A 24,149-nucleotide genomic window follows, 5' to 3' on the forward strand; every position below is an offset into this window, starting at 1 on the left:
GTAAAGGTAGAGGCACCAGAGAGGCAATTCTGACATTGTCGTTATTAATGGAAAAAAGACTGAAGGAAAAATGAAGATACATTCATAGGATTTGATGACCTGGAAAAAGTGTTCAACAATGTAAAATGGCGCAAGATGTTCAAAATTCCGATAAAAATAGGGAAAGACCAAGAACGAAGAGCTCATATTAAAAAGTGGGTAAGACAGGGATCTAATCTTTCCCCCAAACTGTTCAATATAAGCAAAGATGCGAAGACAGAAATGAAAGAGTAGGATTAAAATTCAATGTCAAAGGATATCAGTTATAAGATTGGCCGGCAACATTGCTATCCTCAGCGAAAGTGAAGAAGACTTACAGGTTATTTTGAATGGAATGAACAGTCTGATAGATAAGGAATATGGATTGAGAGTAAACTGAAAAAAGACAAAAGTAATGAGAAGTGGCAGAAATGAGAGTACCTGGAAATTTAACTTCAGAATTGGTGATCACAAAGTAGAAGAAGTTACGGAATTATGCTACATAGGCAGCAAAATAACCTATGACACATGGAACAAAGAGGACATAAAAAGCAGACTAGCAGAGGCAGAAAGGGCGATCTTGGTCAAGAGAAGTCTACAAGTATCAAACATGGGCTTAATTTGATGAAAAATTTCTGGAAATGTACATGGACTGTGGGAGAACTGGAGAAGAAGAGACTTGGAGCATTTGAGATGTCGCACTACAGAAGAATGTTAAAAATTAAGGTGGGCTGGTAAGGTAAGGAATGAAGAGGTTCTCTGCAAAATTGATGAGGAAAGGAATACATGGAAAACACTGACAAGAAGATGGAACGGGATGATAGGCCATCTGTTAACACATCAGGGAATAACATCCATGGTCTTAGAGGGAGCTGTAGAGGGTAAAAACTGTAGAGGAAGGCAAAGATTGGAAAAAAAGAAAAAACCTGGAGGGAAGTGTACGAGAGAGGCCACTACTACTACTAGAGTTTATGAAAATTACCCTCATTTTATAATTGTGACTTATGGTAGCTACAAATGTTATCACGCAATATGCCACTTTTGATTTATGTTCCAAAATGGAAAATGGCATGGCTTCCCTCGTATGCATCATCATAAACAGATTGTATTACACAAACATGATAATACATATAGAGTTCTTAAACATAAATTGGAAAGAAAAGTATTAAAAAAATAAAATCATCAGTTTTGGGCCCTTACTCCATTATTTTCTTGTTTTGTAGTTACTTTAAGTTTCTGTGCTTTTCATGGCTATCATGCTCATTACACTTAGAAATTAACTATGTCACAATCTTAGGCATGTACTATTTTTTTCTTTTTTTAAATCTCACATCATAATAAATTATTGAGATACATTAAATTACTTCACTGGAAGCAGGGAGAATATCTTTTACATCAGTTGTACTTGTCTTATTAGAGGCTAAAAGATTTGGAAGATTTTCTGAGTGAGTTGTACAGTTTCACAGATATCTTTTTTAGTGTAACAATAACTTATATTGTCTACCCAATTTAGAAATTCATTTTCTGTTTGAGGAGAAAGTTATAAACTTTCTGGAGTAAAGACCACTTGGACCGCATATCAGTTGATCTATAGCTGTGGGCTTGCAGTTCCATTCACATCTTGTGACAGTGAGATGAAAAGGGCCAAACTACTCATACATAGATGCCAGACTTTTCCCGTGACTGCATTCTTTCACCCTCTGCACAATGCTCACAATTGTGATAACCTGTGCTGAGTTGGGCAGAACTTATCTTAGAATGTTCAGTGGAACCTGCTCTATTCTCATCCTCTTTCCCATTTCAGTAAGCAAAACCACACACAGAACCAACAAGAGACAGTTCTGATTTTCTGTTGATTGTTTCTATAGCCAAATGCTGTCTCCGTTCTATACTTCCACAGTCTGATGATCTGTCTAAATCTACTGACAGGAATAATGGCATCAGTACATGCATCATATGCTGTGGACACCCCCCCCCCCCCCCCCCCTGCAGATATTCCTGATTTTTATCTTCTATTATTGTTGGTACTTTCTAACTAATTTATCACTAGCACTCCCTCTAACTTATCCTGCAGCCTCTTGCTGAGCACTGCCCCATTCATATTCGGACTTAAGAAATTCCTTCAATACCTCATTTATCAATAGTCTTTTATGTATCCCTTTCATTTATATTCACATAAATAATGCTTCAACTTTGATTATTTGCATTACACTACTACTATTGGGAGCCAAAGTTAATAACATCTGGAATCTATACCTTTATTTGCCCAAATATGGCTGCTCCACTCCTTCCTATATATTTGGGGCTTCTTCTGATTTTTTAACGATTACTAGCTCTAAAATCGTTACCCACACTGCACTAAATAACAGTCAAGAGGTTGCCCAAATATCTCTTCTTATGCTCCTTAATGTATCACAACTAATAGCGAAAACTGACCTGGCTGAAAGTGTATGATAACAGAAACAAAAATTGCCAGTGACCCTGGATTTGCGAGATAACAACGGGTGTGTGCTTATGAGATGCTACTGACTTCAGTATGAAATATTTTCCTAGTTAGTCCAAAATATTTTAAATGTTAACTTTTTGATGAAGTCCCCATTCACTTTGACTGCAGGATTGGAGACTGTGGCAGATGCATGCTGGAGTACCAGGATGTTTTGCTGCTGATGTAAGACGATGGTCTGTCCCACCAAAATGGTTTCAGTTGGATAGGTTTAACAAGACCTGTACCGTAGACTCCAAGAGCAACTGACCTCAATCCTCATGATTTTTTTGCTTGGGGTCATTTCAGAAGTGAAGTGTGCAACACTCCTGTTGATATGATTGAAGAATTGGAGTGTTGAATTCTTTGATCTTGTTGAGATTTATGAAATGAACTGGCTTTATATGAAAGAATTCTTAACACATTGCAGAGATGAGTACAGTATTGCATAAAAAAGTCAGGATGACACATGAAACACCGTATTTATCAGATATAAGTGTACAGTCAATTGAAACCTGAAACAGTTTTCTTTTGTAAAAAAAGAAAAAAAAGGTAGACTATGGGTGAATTTTGAATCGAATTAGTAGTTCTTGCTGCTGTAGTTGTTAGTGTTGTTGTTGTCATATGCAGTCCAAATACTCATTTGCTGTAGCTTTTCACACAAGTCTTACTTGTGTAGACCTCTTCATCTCTGCATATACTACAACCTATATCCATCTGAGCCTACCTTGCACTCTCTCTCCTCAATTTTTACCCCCACACTTCCCTCCATTACTGAACTGGTGATTCTTTGAAGCCTCATGATACTCTGTGTCAACAGAACCCTTCATTTTTAATGAAGTTGTGCCATAAAGTTGATTTTATCCCAGTTGGATTCATGCCTCCTCATTAGTCATTCAGTCTATCTAATCTTCAGCATTCTTTTGTTGCATCACATTTCAAAGACTTCTATTCTCTCCTTGTCTGAAGTGTGTAATTTCCATGGTTCACTTCCATACATGGGTACTCTCCAGGCAAATACCTTCAGATAAGACTTCACAACACTTAAATTTATATTCTCTATTAATACATTTCTTCTTTTCGGAAATGCTTTTCGTCCTGTTGCCAGTCTGCCATTATATCCTCTCTACTGCCCACCCAGTGATATAAGTGGATCCCACCATGACTGCTTGGCTGATAGGCAAGCCTAGTAGCAAGAATAAAAAAATAAAAAATATAAAACTAATGTAGCTGTGTAACATCTGTTTCCGAAACAAATTCTCATATAAACTCTTTTCAAGACACTATCTACTCCATTTAACTTGACCTGATTGCCTCTGACAGATAATATAACTGGCAAACCTCAAAGTTTTTATTTCTTCTCCCTGAACATTAAATCCTTTTAAAAATTTTTGCTTAGTTTCCTTTACTTGTTGCTCAGTATGCAGATTGGGTAATGTTGGGGATAGGCTACAAACCAGTCCCGCATTCTTCTCAACTACTGCTCCTCTTTCAGGTTCATTGACTCTTACTACTACAATAAGGTTTCTGTACAAGTTGTAAATAACCTTTTATCCTTGCCACCATGAGAATTTCAAAGAGTGCTTTCCAGTCAACAAAAGCTTCCTCTAAATTCACATATGCTGTAAATGTAGGCTTGCCGTTCTTCAACCTATATTCTCAGATAAATGGTAGGGTCAGTATTGCCTCCTGTGTTCCTACATTTCTCTGTAACCCAAACTGATTTTCCCTGAGGCTGGCCTCTACTAATTTTTCCAGTCATGTTGGTATTTTGCAGCCTTAAAGTTATTAGGCTGATAGTTTGATAATTTTGGAATGTCAGCACGTGCTTTTTTTGGAAATAGATTTATTACGTTGTTCTTGAAGTCTGAGGTATTTTGCTTGTCTCATATATCTAGCGCACCATATGAAATAGTTTGGTCATATCTGGCTCTCCCAAGAATCTGAGTAAAGCTGTGTAAATGTCATCTACTGCAGGGATCTTGTTCCAACTTTGTTTCTGTCAGATTTCTATCTCCATTTATTTTCTCTTCAGTTCTGTGGTATTGTCCTTAAGTTCATACACATTGCCCTTCTATGTATTCCGTCCATTGTTCCAGCTTTGTTTCTGTGCTTTGTACTCAATTGCCATCTGAGTCTTTGAGAGTCATGCAGCTGCTTTATTTTTCTCCAAATATTTCTGTAATTTTATGAAACAGTTTTGCATTCTGCAAGTACGTATTGACATCAGCTGCTTGCTACACATGAAAATTTGTGCTGGACCAGGGCTCATATTTGGGTTCCCTGCCTAGTGTGAGAGGTCACCTTAACTACTTTAGCTATCCAAGCACACCTCTGGGACCGATCCAAACTTGCATATGTCACATAGTCACAGTCCTTACACTCATACAGTTCATGATTCCCATACAGGGAGACAAATATTATATCATCCCTATAGCTCGTCAAGGCATGGATACATCATTGATGGTTATAATGTGTGTTTATACAGTGTCTGTATCTTCACAATACAAAATCCATCATGTATGATCTAATATTTGTCTCCCTGTACACGAATTACAAATTGTGTGAGCATAAGCTTTGTGACTACGTGACATATGGGAGTTTGGATCGGTCGTGGTGGGGTGGTTGGATAGTCAATGTGGTTAAGGTGACCACTCGTGGGAAGCAAGAAATCAGGGTTCGAGTCTTGGTTTGGCACAGATTTTCATGTGTCACAAACAGCTGACATCAGTGCATAGTTGCAGAATGTGAAACTATTTCGTAATATTTACCACAGCTGTAATTGTCAGTGATTATATTGTGAGACAGATGTTGCAAACACACAGGCATTGTAACCATCAGTGCTCCCTCTAATTTTTGTACAGATGGGATAGTCATGCATACTCCTACAGCCTAGTATTTACCCTCCTGCTTAGCCATTTTGCACTTTCTGTCAGTCTTATTTTTTTAAACTGCTGTATTCCCTTCTGCTTGCTTCATTTGTATATTTCCTCTTGTCATCAGTTAAATTTAATACCTCACGTGTTATTCTGTGATTCCTTTGGGCCTTGTCTTTTGCTTAGTTGGTATCCTGCCTTCACGATTTCATCTCTCAGAACTACCCATTTGTCTTCCATTGTACTGGTTTTCCATGTTTCAATCAATTATTGTCTAATGCTCCTTTGAAATGATCAGTAACCTCTGGGTCTTTCAATTTACTCAGGTCTCATTGTCTTGTATCTTAATGTGCAGTTCATAAACAATAAATAGGGCTAGGAAAATTTTTCATAAACAATAACCTGAGAAATAACACGAAATTGCCAATTTTTATTGACATAAAATGTAATCAGTGGTTTTTATGAAATGACTCACAATTTGGCATCATCCTCATTCCCATTAAAAATGTCATAAATCTTACGACACCAATTTACTAACTAAACTAAATTGAATCTTGAGTTTTTTCTTAAGGCTGAGGTTTGTGTAAAATCATAAAATGACTTCATTTCCCGCATAAACAGCTGATGCTCTAGATGTGACATCAAATGAAAATATCTTACTTCCAAGAAACTAGATTCCAGCGACAATTTATTCCTCAATATCACATTTTCTGAAACTCTTGCACAACAAATCAGACAAAAAAAGACACATTCTGGATATATCTTTAAATGATGCCTGAATTAAACTTCCTGTTTTTGTAGTATGCAAATATAAAAAAGAACATCACCAAATGTGGAATTTGAGTTTTGCAAGCATGTAATTAACATGGCAACTGATTGGTTTATTTTTAACAACTAAACACATAACTGGATATGTGACATCAATAAATATAGTGTAATTAAACAATATAAACTCTAGGTTGTAATATCAACAATATACGTTATCCTTACAACACATTCTTTGCTCCCAAAATTATCCCATCCCCAGACCCTCCACCCAACACTTTTCACCTCCCCCCCCCCCCCCCCCCTGTCCTCTCACCTCCTCCCTATACACACTGCCTTGTCCTAACTGTGTGCCACCATGTACCAAGGCACCCATCTTTCCCCTTCCCTGTTCCTCTCCTTTTCCACTCTCAATTTCCCTCCTTCCCTCCCCACCTCCTTACCCCACAGCCTCTCAACACGGTGCCCAGTGAGAGTCTTGTCAAGCCTCCGTATAGTACCTGCTTGCTCTGCCTGACAGTGCTCTTTTCTTCCCTGCCTGTACCCTGCTATTCCTTTCCCTTACCCTTCCCCTTCCCCTTCCCTGTTCCCTCCAGATTGCTGCTTTTATTCACTTGAAAGTTGCAGTATGGTCCGAGCTGCTGGAGAGGGCGGATTTTGTGTGTGTGTGTGTGTGTGTGTGTGTGTGTGTGTGTGTGTCCTTCTCTGAAGAAGGCCAAATGTGTAACAGCCTTTTGTTGTGCCTGTCTGCAACTCATTTTTCATTTTTACAGTGAGTAGCAATCTATCCTTTCCTTATACACTACTGGCCATTAAAATTGCTACACCAGGAAGATGACGTGCTACAGACGTGAAATTTAACCAACAGGAAGAAGATGCTGTGATATGCAAATGATTAGCTTTTCAGAGCATTCACACGAGGTTGGCGCCGGTGGCGACACCTACAACGTGCTGACATGAGGAAAGTTTCCAGCCAATTTCTCATACACAAACAGCAGTTGACTGGCGATGCCTGGTGAAACGTTGTTGTGATGCACCATGTAAGGAGGAGAAATGCGTGCCATCACGTTTCCAACTTTGATACAGGTCAGATTATGGCCTATTGCGATTGCGGTTTATCATATCGCGACATTGCTGCTCGCGTTGGTCGAGATCGAATGACTGTTAGCAGAATATGGAATCGGTGGGTTTAGGAGGGTAATACGGAACACCGTGCTGGATCCCAACTGCCTCCTATCACTAGCAGTCAAGATGACAGGCATCTTATCCGCATGGCTGTAACGGATCATGCAGCCACGTCTCGATCCCTGAGTCAACAGATGGGGATGTTGTCAAGACAGCAATCATCTCCATGAACAGTTCGACGACGTTTGCGGCAGCATGGACTATCAGCTCAGAGACCATGGCTGCGGTTACCCTTGACGCTGCATCACAGATAGGAGCAGCTGTGATGGTGTACTCAACGATGAACCTGGGTGCACGAATGGCAAAACGTCATTTTTTCAGATGAATCCAGGTTCTGTTAACAGCATCATGATGGTCGCGTCCGTGTTTGACAACATCGCGGTGAACGCACATAGGAAGCGTGTATTGGTCATCGCGATACTGGCTTATCATCCAGCGTAATGGTATGAGGTGCCATTGGTTACACGTCTCGGTCACCTCTTGTTTGCATTGATGACACTTTGAACAGTGGACATTACATTTCAGATGTGTTACGTCCCGTGGCTCTACCCTCCATTCGATCCCTGCGAAACCCTTCATTTCAGCAGGATAATCCACGACCGCATGTTGCATGTCCTGTACGGGCCTTTCTGGATACATAAAATGTTCGACTGCTGCCCTGGCGAGCACATACTCCAGATCTCTCACCAACTGAAAACGTCTGGTCAGTGGTGGCCGAGCAACTGGCTCGTCACAATACGCCAGTCACTACTCTTGACGAACTGTGGTATCGTGTTGAAGCTGCATGGGCAGGTGTATCTGTACACGCCAACCAAGCTCTGTTTGACTCAATGCCTAGGCATATCAAGGCCGTTATTACGGTCAGAGGTGGTTGTTCTGGGTACTGATTTCTCAGGATCTATGCACCCAAACTGCGTGAAAATGTAATCACAGGTCAGTTCTAGTATAATATATTTGTCCAATGAATATCCATTTATCATCTGCATTTCTTCTTGGTGTAGCAATTTTAATGGCCAGTAGTGTATTATTAAAATAATGTAATTGGTAGATATGTTTACATAGTCAACATAACATTGACAAACTTTGAATAAGTAAAAAATAAAGAATCTACAGAACTTGAAAAGTAAACCAAAATAGGCAGAAAAGGTAAGTTGGCAAAAAAAAGAGTCCTGTCCCTAACAATAAATCGTGATCAGAGTCCAAATCTTCCTCTGGAAATGATGTACAGTTTTAAAATGTGGTTTTGAAGTCCATCTTATCAATTTGTAATCTGTTTGAAACTATCCTGTGTCTCCCAGTCATCTACAAGAACACAACCTTTCTTTCATGATTCTCAGACCATATCTAGCAATGATCAAATTGTAACCTGTGTGAAATTCTCCCATATCACTTCCCCTTTCATTATTATTTCACAGTCCTTGATCTACATCTATTTTTTTTCTCTCTCTTTTTGTTCTCCTACGGCATTCCAGTCCCCAATCACAATTAAACTTTTGTTCCCCATAGCTAAGAGAATAATTTCTTGTATATCATCAACTTGTCTTTCATTCTCTTCATCATCTGTGGAGCTACTAAGCTTATAAACTTGTACTTATGTGAAGGGCATGGCTTCGTATCTATCTTGGTTATGGTAGTTCGTTCACTATGCTGTTCATAGCAACTTATGCACATTCATTTTTTCTTATTCATTCTACCTACTCTTGCACTACCCATCATTACCTGTATTAATCTTATTTGCTTTTGGGTTGATAACTCTGTACTCACTTGACTAGAAGTCCTGTTTTTTGTTTTGCCCCTGCACCCCACCATTTCGTATAATACCTAGCTTTGGACTATCCAGTTCTCTTTTCAAATTTTCTAACCTGCCCATTCTGTTAAGTGATCCAGCATTCAGTGCCCCATCCCATAGAACTTCAGTTTGTATCTCTTAATGATCCGAATTGGGGGCTATTTTACCTCTGGAATATTTTACCAAATAGGATGTCTCCTGAAAATATAATGGCTGTAGTGTTTTCCTCTTTCTTTTAGCCATTTGAAGTACCAACACAGCAAGGCCAAATTGGCTAATGTTAAAATCTGCATCAGTCTATTATACAGACTGTTGTCCCCACAACTACTGAAAAGGCTGCTGCCCTTCTTCAGGAACCATGAGTCTGGCCTCTCCACAGATGCCCCTCCATTGAGATTGCAACTATTAGACAGCTATATGTATTGTTGAGGCACATTGGCAACGTCCATGATTCTTAGAGGGAGTGGGGGATGGAGGAGGGAGAGGGAAGGCAGAGGAAAGGGGCTGTTCAGTTAGATGGTAAACTTAATAAAAAAAATTGCACTTCAGATATATTTGCACTAACTAAGACAGTATTTCATACTGAAGTCAATTATGGCTGATGATCACACATTTGTAAATATCTTGCAAATGACTTGTTTGCAAACCCATGTTTAATGAAACAATTTTGCTTCTGTTACCACATATTTTCCCCCTTTTGAGTTTTCCCTTTTAAAAACAACACACTGTGCGTACTTTCCATGGCACATTTCCCATTAAATAAAAGGTGGTTATCTCAGCTGGCTTACACTTAGATCACAGTAACCGAGTGATTGAAAATTGATCATGGAAGGGAGTGATATTGTTGGATTGCTGTTGCGTGTATATGCAGAATGACTGTCGCAGCAACAGCTGTCAGAGTCCTTTCTCTATCCACCCACTGCCCATTAATCTGCATTAATTAGTTTGTTGTGTAGGACTTATTAAAGTCTCATAACTTTTAATGACAGTTACATTACTGGCCACTTCAGTTAACTCTTGACAGTAAATAAACTGCCTTTACAGTTTGTGTGAATATTGTATTTCATAAATGATTTTCATTTTCCAAACGTAAACAAAGTATTTAAGTTTAAAAATGACATTTAAACTATATAATACTATTGTAGGCGAATAATTTTCAATTATTTCCAAGTAGTGAATGTTGTCTCTCCTTGAACATATATATATTAAACCTAATATTTCGTACAAAATTTTACTGTCAGTATGCTAAAATAGTTGTTCTGAATGGAAATCATTGTGGGAAATGTCATTTTACTGTCTTATGGTATGTCCATGTGAAGAATGATGCTGGACATTCTGTACTGTTGATGCAGTGATGGATACTGTCACTCCTCATTAATGGAAAAAGAGTGGCAGTCTGAAATTCTGAGCTGATTTATCAGTAGCAGAAGAAAGGTTTGTACAGTTGCGATCTGCAGTTTGCAGTACTAATATTAGACCTAGATCAGAAGACTAAATTACTTTCAAGCCTTCTAAACACGTGAAAAGCTATCCAAGAAATGCTGCAAATCAGATAGCTTCAGTATTAAACATTTCCAACAGTCAGTGCTTTGGAGACAGTGTACAAAAATGTACAGATTATCCGACAGTTTCAGAGGTTGTATAAAGCAGAAGACATAAGGTGGAATGTGAGGCTGCAAAGGAAAGAGTTAAGAAGGCCAAGAAAGTCTCATTGTAAAGTAATATCATAGGAGGAAAATAGTATAATTGTTAGACGACTCTTTGGGTGTTGATTAAGAGGTAACAAGTAGTTTTAGCCAAATACAAAGGTCAGTGATGTCACCTGTGTGTGTTTGAGGAAGGATGTTTTTAAGGAGGATCATGTCATAATATTGGGGAGTGCTGGTAATAGTAGCCTTAATTATGAACTTGAGAATTACATCAGGCACATTGCTGGGGCAGGCTCTCACATTAGTGCGAAGATTGTGTTACTTTTTGAGCAGTCTGATCAGCTCTGGATGAACCATTTTGTTCAATGTCTCAATGACCTGGAGAATCACTTAGGAGAGAGTCTGTTCACATGTGAAACTCATTTCATGGCTAATTAGTAGAAGCATCTGATCTAACAAAATTATTGTCCATCTTATCTCAGTGGTTTCCATTGTGTTCCCTAGAGCTTATTAGGATAAATTTTTCCTGAAGACAGAATTGCAGATAAGTATCATCTCCATTTGAAACATCTACCAGCAAAATACAATACTGCAACTTGGAAAAAGGTGTATATCTTGAAGCGCACATTCTGTCAAAATACCAGAACCCTGATAAGCACACAAAATGAACTTTTAAAATCAATAATTTAGGAGGAAATGTAAAAATTCACTGAATAGTAGAGGTGTTGAATCATCAACCGGTGTGTAAACAAAATGCAAAACTTTGCTAAATTTAGGACAAATCTTTTTCCAAGTTAAAGTATGCTTACATAAATGTATGTGTGTGTGGGGGGAGGGGGGGGGGAGTGCGTGTGGACATGCACACATGTACAGCCCACCTCCCCATATGTGCACGCGCGCGCTCACACACACACTCACACTCACACTCACTCACACACACCTGTACAGCTACATTGTGCCGGCATGTAGATGAAGTGCTATGATACAGCGTGTGATCCATCATAATGCCAACCTCTCACTGTTGCTAGGAGCAAATTATGCTCGCTTGGAAAGCAATGAGTTAAAGTAAACCACAAATAAGCTGTGATTGGTGCAGTCAACCACTTGGCCATGGTGAATCTTTTGCCTTTCATGTCAGCGGAAAAAAGTTTTGCTTAGCTGGATAAAAGTGGAATATCGTCTACCTCACACAGTCTTCCTCTCGGGGTAGAAAGCTTGTTATATGCAAAACATGTGGAAAACTACCTTCGACGCAGAATATTTCAGCTAGATGCATATTAAAAGTAATATTTTTAGTATTTAATTCTCTTTTTACAGTATTTGCAAATTTTAATCTATTGCATGGGTTTTGATAACGATGCTGTCCTCAATCAAAATCATATATTTTGGTGGTACAGTCATCCTGTATTTTGGTGGTACAATGATCCTGTAATTCATTGTTTATTTTGGAGACCTAAATATTTTGCATTTTTGTTGTTGTATATCAGTTATATCATTATAGTTTGTCTTTTATGTGTGCAGAGACTGGCAGGAGCAACACTGTTAGTTTTTGCTAACAAACAAGATCTGTCCGGGGCACTGTCTGCGGAAGAAATAAGAAATGTAAGTTGAAGAAAGTTTATTAAGCAGTGTGCTTGCATTTTGGAAATGTAGTGCTCATAATGAAACAAACCAGTCTCTTAGTTATGTACATGTGCAGAATGAAGCAACAAATTAAAATTTGTAGCAAGGTCATGATAAAACCCGGGTCTCCTGCTCACTAGGCGCAAACCACTACACCACACTGGCACAGTATCTCTGTACAACTGCACAAACTACACTAGCATGCCTCCCTCCTCAATCCAGTCTGCATATATGTCTGAGACTTTGGAAGGGTATATGGAGCTATGTAGTTTCATTGATCAGTCTCATAATGTTGCTGCTGTACATAGTAGCATTAGTATACAACTGTTTGAAAGTTTCAGCGAACATATTTGCTAAAATCACTTTGTTTTATTGTAACAAACTGAGACAATTAAATTTGTCCCTCCAATCTGCTTTCTTCTTTGTTATCAAAAGAAAAATGTGTTATTAGTCTATGCATAGAAAAAGAAAGACTTTGTAACTTTATTTCATTTTTAAAAACTGTGAGCATTGGTTGGATGTTTTATATTACATGTTGTGAATCACAAGGAATTTGCATATCAGAGTTTGCCAAGCTGATCTTCAATTTAAAAATATTTGTTTGTCATTAATAATATGTTACATATGACACCAAATTCAATGTCATCCTAAATTTCATTAATTAGCCACATATCAGTAGACGGATCACAGGCACTTGGTGGTGCTCGTGGTCTAAAAGAAACAGTGTGTTATTGAGATTGATTGGGTATTTTCAGTAATCTTTTTAGGAGATGTATTAAACATCTTGAGAAATGGAAGTGACAGCATAAATCATGTAACTGGCTAAAAATAAGAAAGAAAAAGTAGAGTGAAGTGAAATAAGCCCCTTGAAAATATTCAGAGGTCTTATAAATTCTGAATTTACTATATGTTTCTCAAAATGTGGGCAGTAGAACACACATTTACTATCTTTCTTGATTCTGTGGCAGCATGAACAGCCATGTGAATTAGCTGAAGGAGAAATAGGTAGCTGCGAACATTTAAGGAAAGTGAAAGTAAAAGGAAAAGCAACCAATTGAAAACATATTTAATACAAAAAGATTAGTGAAGTTGGAAGGAAGAGGTCACTTTTTGTCAGGGGATATGTGACAAAGGGAAAAGGATGTGGTGGCCACATTTTCTTCAACATACTAAATTGTTATTCAATGTAGTAGCTGTGGAAAGTTTGTCCACTCATTGAATGTTTCTCCTATTGGATATCGAAAGTGCTAAGATATTGCCTGAACTGGATTTTACTTCTTCATGGCATCAAGAAGTACCTTAAGGGGCTCCGGAACGCCCTATACTTGCAATGTTAAAATAACGCTTATAAATTACATCTTTCCTCACAAAGTATTTGAGGTAGGAAGTTGAACTTTTTACAGATTATTTATTGGAATATGGGCTACAACTTAACACAGGGATTTTACAAAATTTTAGTTTAGTTATTAAAGATGATTTTTTTTCAATTGTAATGAAAATTCACAACATTTTTTTGCAATTTTTTATTTATATATTCAAAAATATACAGTTTTTTGGAAAAAGGCTGTGTTAAATTATGCAGAAGGTACTGTGTAACATTTACTGAAAGTTTGAAACAAATATGTTTGGAAGATCCTTAGAAAACGTAATTAGTATGAGAAAATAAAAGTTTTGGGAATCGAGCGACAAAGATTGGATTAACTTTTTAGAGCATTCCAGGTCCATTGGATGGTTTATCTTCATCCTCTGCAAACTCCTCCTCCAGCTTCCTTTTGTTCCTCCTCCTGTTTACTCTTGCTTGTATTTCTAGACTCTTTACAGCCCTGTCTACAGCCCGAAGGAGTTCCTTGTCTAAAGCAAGCATCGCTCGTTGTTGTCTTCGTAGATTTTGCTACCATTTTCTTCAGTTGCAGTTACTGCAACACTGTTTCAAAAGGTGGTCATATATGAACACTTATCACATTTCAGTTGTATTTCACTAGCAAGTCCTACGTGCTTTATTATGGAGAGTTCCAGACCAACTTCACTACAATGAATACATCTTACACAGTTTGAAAAAATTCCTTTGAGAACTGACATATCAAATATTTCATTCACATCCGATTCGCCCATAAAACGTTCATAGTTTTCACTCATTGAACCAAGCTTCTTCTGTGAAGTATTTTCTTTCCCACTTTGACTGCTATGGGCAGGTGTACTTGAGAGGTTAGGTTCACTCACTTGGTTATCGTCTTTATTGTTTACAGTAATAACACATACCTTTGGCTTTCCAACATTTCTCCTTTTCTTAAAAGCCTTCAGAGGATTTCTAATAACTTTACTTTTACTCATTATTATACTTCAACAAAACAGAGACTCAAGAAACAGAATTAATTACGAATATTTTCGAGATAACGACAGAGTAAATAAACATGAAACAATCGACAATCACACCAGCGATATATATTGAACCATCACAGGTTATCCACAACACATACTTTATCTCACATCACTAAAATGTACCTGATGAACACGGACGTTAATAATAACACCATTTGACAGCAGTTTAACAGCGCCACAGTGGGTCACCCCCATGTAGAACACATTTCAAAAAAAATTTAAAAATAGTTGTAGTCTTCGGAATTGAATAAATTATATATCTATTAAAAATCGCAAAAAAGTAAAAATTGAACTTTTCATGATTTTGAGCCTTTCCGGAGCCCCTTAACCACACAAAGAGTAATTTCTAAACATATCAGCAAATGACTGTTCTCGCTTCAGAAAGTTGCCATCACACCTCTTTTTTGTGTGTTTACTAGGCTCTGTCATCTGCCAAGAACTTCATGGTATGTTTAAGTGCCATTTGAAATCAGTCATTGACTGAAGTAAATGTAGTCAAGGAATTTACTGTGGTCATCTTGTAGTGTAAAACAACAGTATGAGCAAAAATAATTGCTCACTATATACACTACTCAAAAATAATTATGTGCAACCAGAATATCTGTGAATGTGTGTAGGCTCTGATTGTAAGTGATCAAGGAATGAACAAATAAGCCTTATGAAACTGAAAAATAACTTTACTGTGACATAAAGATAACAAAAATAGCAGCAGCTTATTCAAATGTGCACATCTTTGAAATCAATACCTGCTGCATAGGTGACAGTCAATGCTGTTATTCCACCCTGTGCATTGTAACAGGCTTGAATTCCCATCAGTTTTTGTCCACAAAATCACTGCGATGTTGCTATTCACGCCTGTCCCACTCATCCGTGGCAAATCTTCCAAGGTCATCTGTTGTGTGAAGAAGGGTCTGTGCCAATGCCCTGGAAGTTTCAATTGGTGCTAAGTATGCTCAATCACTTTCAGGTACTGAAGGCCATTCCATTTGACTGATTCCCATCTCCTAGAAAAAAGTTATCCACAAGGTGGGGGCAGGATGCTTCTGCATTAATATCTTGAAACACAAACCCATCACTAAATTGTTGACGATGGTTCAATCCCGTCTCCAGCCATCCTGATTTAGGTTTTCCGTGATTTCCCTAAATCGTTTCAGGAAAATGCCAGGATGATTCCTTTGAAAGGGCATGGCCGATTTCCTTCCCAATCCTTCCCTAACCCGAGCTTGCGCTCCATCTCTAATGACCTCGTTGTCGACGGGACGTTAAACACTAACCACCACCACCACCACCACCAAACCTTTGACTGTAGAGCTTGACAGCAGCTAGGAGGATCCTGCCCTGATGCTACAAAGCTGACAAGAGTTGTCTTAAATCTGTAAATGACACCAGGTATGCAGAACTCATGGTATCACATGCTTGTGGTGTGCATAGATATGTGGCAACATGCACACTTTTTTATGACAGTCATCAGGTGTTAAACTTTGCCCTTGTTGGTGAAGGGATCCAGGTTCCATTGCTGGTATTCCTTGCCCACCTTCCTCAAACAACCCAGTTCTGAGGGGCTTATTCTGTCCTTAGTAATGGATGCCTAAAGCTGAGACGGATTGTGTTAGGTCGACGCAGCCATCCCAGTTGCCTCAAAAAAGCCATCGTGCAATTCTGTTGCATTCTCTTGTGGTATATAAGAGCCATAAATTGCAGGTTGTGGTCATTTGGTGGTGATCTTGAGGAAAATCGTGTGTGTTTTGTATTTCATAATCATAGTGGGATACTCAAATAACATCACTGTAGTGTATATCAGTATCGCAGGCAATTTCCTGTTCTGATAACACCTCCTACCCACACTGTGTAAGCTTGGGAGGGACATTCAAGGCCTGTTTAAGACTAAACATTGTTCTGTTCATGATTTGAGACAATTGTTTTTCTATTAAATTGCGCAGAGAATGAGAGGTTGCTTTTGCCTCAGTTACCTGGTGGCTGTGTGTGTTGATTTCCTATTGTCAAAAATATTCCGATTATGTTTCTGTGAAAAACAACTGCATAATCATGAAGGTGATGCTGCTTTAACTCTTTCAAAATGATTGAGACACTTCAGGAGGCTTTGAGTTATTAGCTGCCTATATGTTACCTGTTATATTGATGTCAATTTTTCTGTGCTATTATTTGGTAACAGTTCAAGCACTGTACTGCTCAGTGGCACATGTTTAAGATGCTGCGTGCCACACAGAACTGGAGTGTCTTTGTTTTTATTGTGAACACACATAATGAGGTTCAAATCAAATGGCTCTGAGCACTATGGGACTTAACTGCTGAGGTCATCAGTCCCCTAGAACTTACAACTACTTAAACCTAACTAACCTAAGGATATCACATACATCCATGTCCGAGGCAGGATTCGAACCTGCGACTGTAGCGATCGCGCGGTTCCAGACTGTAGCGCCTAGAACCGCTCGGCCACCCCAGCCAGCACATAATGAGGAGTACAAGTTTTAAAACTGAACCCTGAATGAGAAATATGCTATAAGATGAAGACTAAATGTGTAAAAGCCTTATGCATCTCAAACTTTGGGTCATTTATTGGGTTTGGTGTGTGTTATGTGGACATTAAGCCACTTTTAACAATTATCAATTGTCATGCTGCGCTCTTTAGCTTCAGTATATTTCAAACCCACATTGACTGTCCTATCCAGCTAGTGCTGTGTCTCTGATGACCTGTCTTAACCCAGAAAAAGATGGACTCATGTTCATCAATTTTTGAGAGCCAAAATTTCTCCAGTTTAACCAGTGCAAAATCTTGTCAAAAATGAAAGTTTTCAGAATATTGTTTCTTGTTTATGTAGGACAAAGTGACATTATTCTTTTCAGAAGTCTTCTTGCATTTTTCTAATGGTGCATCATGTGTGGTTTGTTTTCCAGGTCCCATTTTAGCCTAAAATATGTGTGTAGTGACACTGAAACTGTTATAAAAGTACAATCAAAACTGTATTCCAAAAATTTCGCATACCCAAACCACCCCAGCTTTCATAACTTAATAGTCACACAAGATAATTACTTACCAGAGGGAGTGTGAATAGCTTTAAGTGGGAAACATTGTAATTCCTTGCCTATAAAGAAGCATGCCGTATTGACTCGTACTCATTGTGGTATGAAGTTTTCTAACATTTTCCCAGCACAGTTGATGGAATGTAATACTTTTGAGTGTCTGGCAGAATAAATTATTTCTTTATTATGCAAAATAATTTGTTTCACTTATGGCTAAGAGTGAGATGGTTTCTTTGAAAATGAAATGGTTTTGTTCTCTACTATTGGAGTTAGTGATCCATCAGTGTTAACCTGTTGAATTTTAATCTTCCTATCTTAAGTAGTTGGAATTGTCAGATGCTGTGAATGCTGCTGGTAGGTATTCTCAGTGGCTGACATAGACTTGACTCTGATGACTTCATGGCAAAATGTTGCTAATATTACCAGAAGCTCAACATCCAGCAAATGCTACATCTTATAATGAACTGTCTCACTGAGCAGCAGAATGGCCACTGTTTGACAAATGTACACCAAAGGGCGTAGACTGAAACCAGGAGTTTAATGCTGTATGTGTAGCAACGTGTTACTAACAATACCTCACAGTTTTATAGAGCTTTAGGCAGCAAACTTATTTTAGAACACTGCTCACAGTATATACAAAGTTGACCAGTCAACATGGCTGAAAAGTTAAAAGTATACGTTCAGAATGGTTTATTACTTTGATAACGGAGCCAACCTTATTCAAACTCTTGGTGTACTTCTTTATAACAATTAGAAGAAACGACTGTACAGTACACATTCTTTGAGTGTAACTGTGAAGTCAGTGTCTCATTTTATCTGTTTTTCCCATTTTGGTAAACTCTGGTGGCAAAATGGAACAAGTGTTTCATTATTGTGAAAACGAAAGTTGCTACTCACCATATAGCAGAGATGCAGATAGGCACAACAAAAAGACTGTCACAAATATAACTTTTGGCCAGTATGTGTGTGTTTGGTGTCAAATTCTGACTGTGGTGCAGCTGGTTAGCATTATATAGGGTCATTTATAAAATTAAACTTTCAAAACGCTGTAGAAGTAACACCACTGGTCAGAATGACATCAAATTGCAACAGCATATTATCGGAGAAGGGGGAAAATGTGTGGCAGAAGAAAAACAAATAGTGTGAAAATTGATCAGCAGAAGGCGCTGTATGTGTCAGAATACACAAATGAAATGTGCACGACCCATTGAAATTGGTATAAACGCGCTGGCTACACGGCTTTTCCTCCTTTCGCATCTGTGACATTTGGCATGGCTGTCTCAAAGCAGGATCATGCTCTGCTTGTAAAGCTGTATTACAAGAATGATGACTGTGCACACGTCGCTCTGCAGAAGTTCCAGACACTGAAGGGTTTGAAAAAAGGCGTTGGACCGATGACTGCTGTGGGTTTAGAGAAAATGATTCGGAAATTCGAAAAGACAGGTTCTTTTGGTGTGCAACGTGTTAGAGGGAGGAAACGATTCAATTTCAGTGGAATGGAAGCAGTGGCCACAGCAGTGTAGTGGGGGGGGGGGGGGGGGGGGGGGTGGCAAGTGGTGGTGTGCAAACATGTAATGTATGGAGAATTGCCCAAACATTGGACATACCCGTGAGCACCATGTGTAAAATCCTATGAAGCATCTTTCTTTGTTATCCGTTCAAAATTACCCATATGCATGAGTCTCTTCCTGTTGACCTGCCAGCAAGAGAGACCTTTACTTTAGAATTTCTTGCTCGCATGGAAGTGGACAATGATTGGCTGTGGAAACTTTTGTGGATAGATGAAGCCCACTTCCATTTGACGGGATGTGTCCATACACAGAATTGTCGAATATGGGCAATAGAAAATCCACACGCAAATCAACCAGTACCACTTCATCCTGAAAAGGTCACTGTGGGATGCAGATTTATGTCATCATTTACCATAGGGCCATATTTTTTCAAAGAGACAGGTGCTTCTGGTCCTGTTACCTGTATCATCACTGGTAAGCGCTATGAGTGTCTTTTGCTCAAGCACGTCATTCCAGCTCTCCAACAGCGTGGATGTATGGATGGGATCATTTTTATGCAAGATACTGTTTCTTGATTTCAACTTATTGCAGAAAATGGTGGACAGCATAGTGAACATGTTTTGCGCCAGCCACATGGAAATTAATAATCCGATTTCATTTGGCCTGATGCTTTTATGCGATTTCTGGCATCAGGCCAATTAAATACCAATTTCTCCCTCCCAATGTGATATGACCTTGCCTTGGTAGATGGGCTTACGTTACTAACACTATCACACCTGTACGCCCAAGCACACTGAGTAGTACAGTTTGTTTAATGTCAAAGATACACCTTAGGCATTGTTGTATGATTTGTTTGTCATTTGTTGTCAACCACTATTAAATTATGATGCTTACAGCACCATCTATTGCTACATTTTGTAACTGTTCATTTTTCTTCTGCCATACGTTTTCCCCCTTTTCCGATAATATTCTGCTGCAATTTGATGTCATTCTGACCAGTGGTGTTATATCTACAGCAGTTCAAAAGTTTAACTTTAATTATAATCACTCTGTACATATTTTTAATAATTTTGTCTGCCATCACTACAACAGAGTCAGGATCTCTCAGATATATGTTTGCACTCCACAGAACAGGAGACACTAAAAAGTGGCACACTTGTAGCAATGCTCCAGCATTATGCTGATGTGCAAGATCTTCATGGTCCATCACTACTTTATGAAAGGTATGTCCATTGCTGTCTCAGAGACAGCATGCTGCACACTGCGATTTTAGCACTTTATGTCTGATGAAAAATATAAAATATAATAGGCGCACAATTTGTGACAGATGCTCAACTCAAAAGAAATTATGTATTTGACATGAGGAACCTTCCTTTAATTTGATGTATTGTAATTAATATTTGGGTCCTCTGACAGTTGTTGATGTCATTCTCACACTATATTTCGAATTGCATGACTCACTGTCTTCTACAGGTGCTCACTGAGGCTGGTTTTTGGGATAAGCACTTTTCTTCTTGAGGATGATTTCTTCTTTCTTCCCCAGTGATTGCTGTTCAGACTTAGAAGTTACTCCTGTGGACATTATTTGTAAAAGAAACATGGACATCTATGTACATTCACAATTGTTATTAGATTTATCGACTTTTGGGGTGGGAAATATTTACAGTGGGAAGTAAGTAAACTATTTACATTCAGGAATGGATTTAGGATTCTTAGAGTTCTTGGGAGAGGCAGCGTGTGGTTGCACCATCTTCTTAGCTTCTCAGAAGGTCTGGCCACTGCTTGCACTTCCTGAAGTGCTGGTGGTTGCCAAGTTCAGCTCCTCAGGTCATCTCATCTCCGGCAGAATCTCTCTCTCTCTCTCAGGTGAGCGATATCTGTCAGCTCGTATAGCTCAGTGGTTGAGAAGCTCCACGGAAGATGGAGGGTGCACTGCAGCATACAGTTGTGGACTTGTTGCAGTTGTCCTGTGGGTTCTTTGCAGCATTACCCCACACCGCTGCAGCATATTCGAGGACTGACCTCAAAGTGTGGTTCCTTATGGGAGTGTGGAGATGGGATTGAGGAGTGTGCAGGGTTTCCTCAGTCTATCCATGGCCTTCTTGTGAATGTTTTCGACATGCTTGTTCCACATGAGGTGTCAATCTATTGTTATCTCCAGGTAGAGTGCAGTTTTTCCCCAGGCGCTGGGATGTCGCGGGCTTCATGTAGAGGTTATCAGTGACTCACTGGAGTCTGTGTTGGATATATCTTGCACTTCTGCTCCTGGTAATACTGAGCCATATTACTTGTGTAGAGTGCAATGTGAATGTCCGGTGTTGTAGGGAAGTCTTTAGTGCAGAGTGTGTACTGGATAGGGCCAATTACACTCCCTGGAGGGACTCCAGCTAAGATGTGGTGTGTCAGTGATTCTCCATTATGTACCTGCACGTGGAAGGTGTGTCCATTCAGATACTATTTCAGTAGTTTTGTGTGAGACTATGGAAGCCCCACCCCCACCCCGCAGCCCTCCCACCCCTGATCTAGCAGTTTATGCAGGAAGTCCTCATGCCACACTGAGCCAAATGCTGGTGATATATCTAGGAATACTGTTACCAGGAATGCTTGACATTCCAGGTCTCCCATTCAGTCTTCTACCACTCTAAGTAGCTGGTTTGTTGAGCTATGGCCATTTCTGAATCTGAACTGTTCATTGGGAAGCAATTATTCAGCATTCATGTAGTTGAACAGTCTTCTCAGGTACAGACACTTGAAGAGTTTGGATATGGCTGGCAGTACACTGATGGGCATGTTGTTGGAGGGATGCCTGGGGTCAGTTCCCGGCTTGGCTATTGGTACTACAGTAGCATATTTGCTTTTTGGTATTGTCCAGTTCAGTGTGCTATTGAAGGTTCTTGTTAGGAGAGTGCCAGCTGCTGGTGGCATCTGCTTCAACATCTGATTCATGATGAGATTGTCTCGTCATGATGTTCAGGAATTTAGGTGTCTGAGTTGGAACTCTGCTTCGGTTGTTGTGATTTCTTTGATCATGTCATCTTCTGCTTGTGCTGTCTTGAACTAGGGTAGTCAATTATTTGCAGTTTCACTGTGGGCAGGATTGCGAAGGTCATTTACTGGTGTATAGTTCTTGATGAAGTTGTTAGCTAGTGCATCTGCCTTGTCGTCTGGATTGCAGACTGCATTGTTGCCCACTAGCAGTGGGGGGGGGGGGGGGGGGGGGGATCTGTTGGTGTTGCCAAGAAGACTTCTAGTCACCTTCCAAGCTGATCTGTCCTCAATTCTCAGGGCTGCTGTCTGATTTGACCACGCCTGGATGCAATGTGCTTCTACAGCTGCCTTTACCTCCCTTTGTTGGCACTTGACTTGCCCCTTGGTGGTCACATTTCTTACACATTGCCATTCGCAGAAAGTGTGTTTTTGTCTGCACTGGCAGTGTGGATATGCTGTGGTGTCCGTTTTTACTCTTCCTCTTGGAGAAGATGCTGAGACAGCTGCATCTATCCATCTATTACTTTTTCAGTGATGTAGCATATTGCTTTCCATGTTTCCATGTCATATGCAAATTGTTCATGGTAGTTCTCCCACCTTATGCCATGGAAGTCAAGTCCTATCTTCTGCTGTGTGGAAGATGGCTGGTATGTGGTCTGAGAAGAGTATGTTCTGGTGCTGACATGTATTGCTACTGGTAGTCCTCTGACCAGTGCTGTGTCCAGAACGTCAGGGGCTCCATTCTTAGGGAAGTATGTGGGATTGTTCAGGCCAGTGATGACTGCCTAGCATTGATCTGTGGTTTTAAGTAGTCACCTTCCACTGATTCTGTGTTGCTCTTGAGTTCCAAGAATGTTCTTGGTGTTGGAGTCACCTCCAATAAAGATATCACCTGAGATGGCTAGCAGTGCATTGACATTAGCAGGGCCCATATGTGTAAGTTTAGGCTGCTGATAGACTGCTGTGCAGTTAATGCAGCTTCTTGGGGTGTGTACTACAACTCCGTTGTCTTCTGTGGTGTTTAGCAAGGAAGCTCGGTGGGGTGGTGGTGTAGTGGTATTTTAATGTACATGGGTGTATTTCCTTTGCGAGTTGGCCATTATTTTCAGTGGCCCTCATATTTGGTAACGCCAACTCTGACTTCTGGCTTCAGGAAGGTCTCACACTAGGCATTGTCGATGTGGTCCTTGGGTGGATGGAGTCCGGTATTTATGCCTGTATGGTGCTAGGCACTCTGTTTTCAGTCTGAAAGGCATCAGGCGCTCCGTACACAGTCTGCAGTCTCCAGTGGCAGCTCTAGTTGTCCTCTCTTGCTGTTAGTGCTCTGAGCACCGTTTGCACCTGTTGTAGCTGTCCTCTGGTGTTGTGCTCATCTTATAATGCTCCATTTTCATTCTGCACTATGTCATACACTCCACCTGTGGTTTGCGTCTGCCAAGGGTGACTCTAGTTGCCCTCTCATGCCACTGGTGCTTTGACCGCGCTTTCTACCTGGCTTGGCCATCGTCTGGTGTTGTGCCTGTCATCTGATGTTCTGTTTCATGTCTGCACTGTGCCAGGCATTCCATACACCGACTGCTGCCATCTTGGCCATCCTCTGGTTTTCTTGGGCATTGTGTGTGAAATCCTTGCCTGTTGGAGCAGGCATCCAGTATTGTACTTGTCATCAGGCACTTCAGGTGTTCCATTTCCTCCATGAGAGCACTGTCAAGAACTCAGTTACTTGTTGAATTACAACAATAGCAGATGTAGGACTGAACACCTTACTATTTCCAAGGAGGTAGCATGGACTGAAAACGAAGCATCAGACCTTAAGGAATCCATTTCCTTGATGCTCTCTGA

General features: G+C 39.7%; 1 protein-coding gene across 1 annotated transcript in view; it reads left to right on the forward strand.

Moving 5' to 3' along the window:
- LOC124612581 (ADP-ribosylation factor-like protein 2) overlaps positions 1-24,149 on the forward strand; it is a 93,283-nt gene that overhangs the window by 46,715 nt on the left and 22,419 nt on the right. The window contains exon 4 of the mRNA XM_047140866.1: positions 12,286-12,366. Within this exon, the coding sequence (XP_046996822.1) occupies positions 12,286-12,366 (81 nt within the window). The remainder of the gene's footprint in view (positions 1-12,285; positions 12,367-24,149) is intronic.

The sequence above is a fragment of the Schistocerca americana genome, chromosome 4, assembly GCF_021461395.2.
Source record: "Schistocerca americana isolate TAMUIC-IGC-003095 chromosome 4, iqSchAmer2.1, whole genome shotgun sequence".
NCBI classification, from domain to species: Eukaryota; Metazoa; Arthropoda; class Insecta; order Orthoptera; family Acrididae; genus Schistocerca; species Schistocerca americana.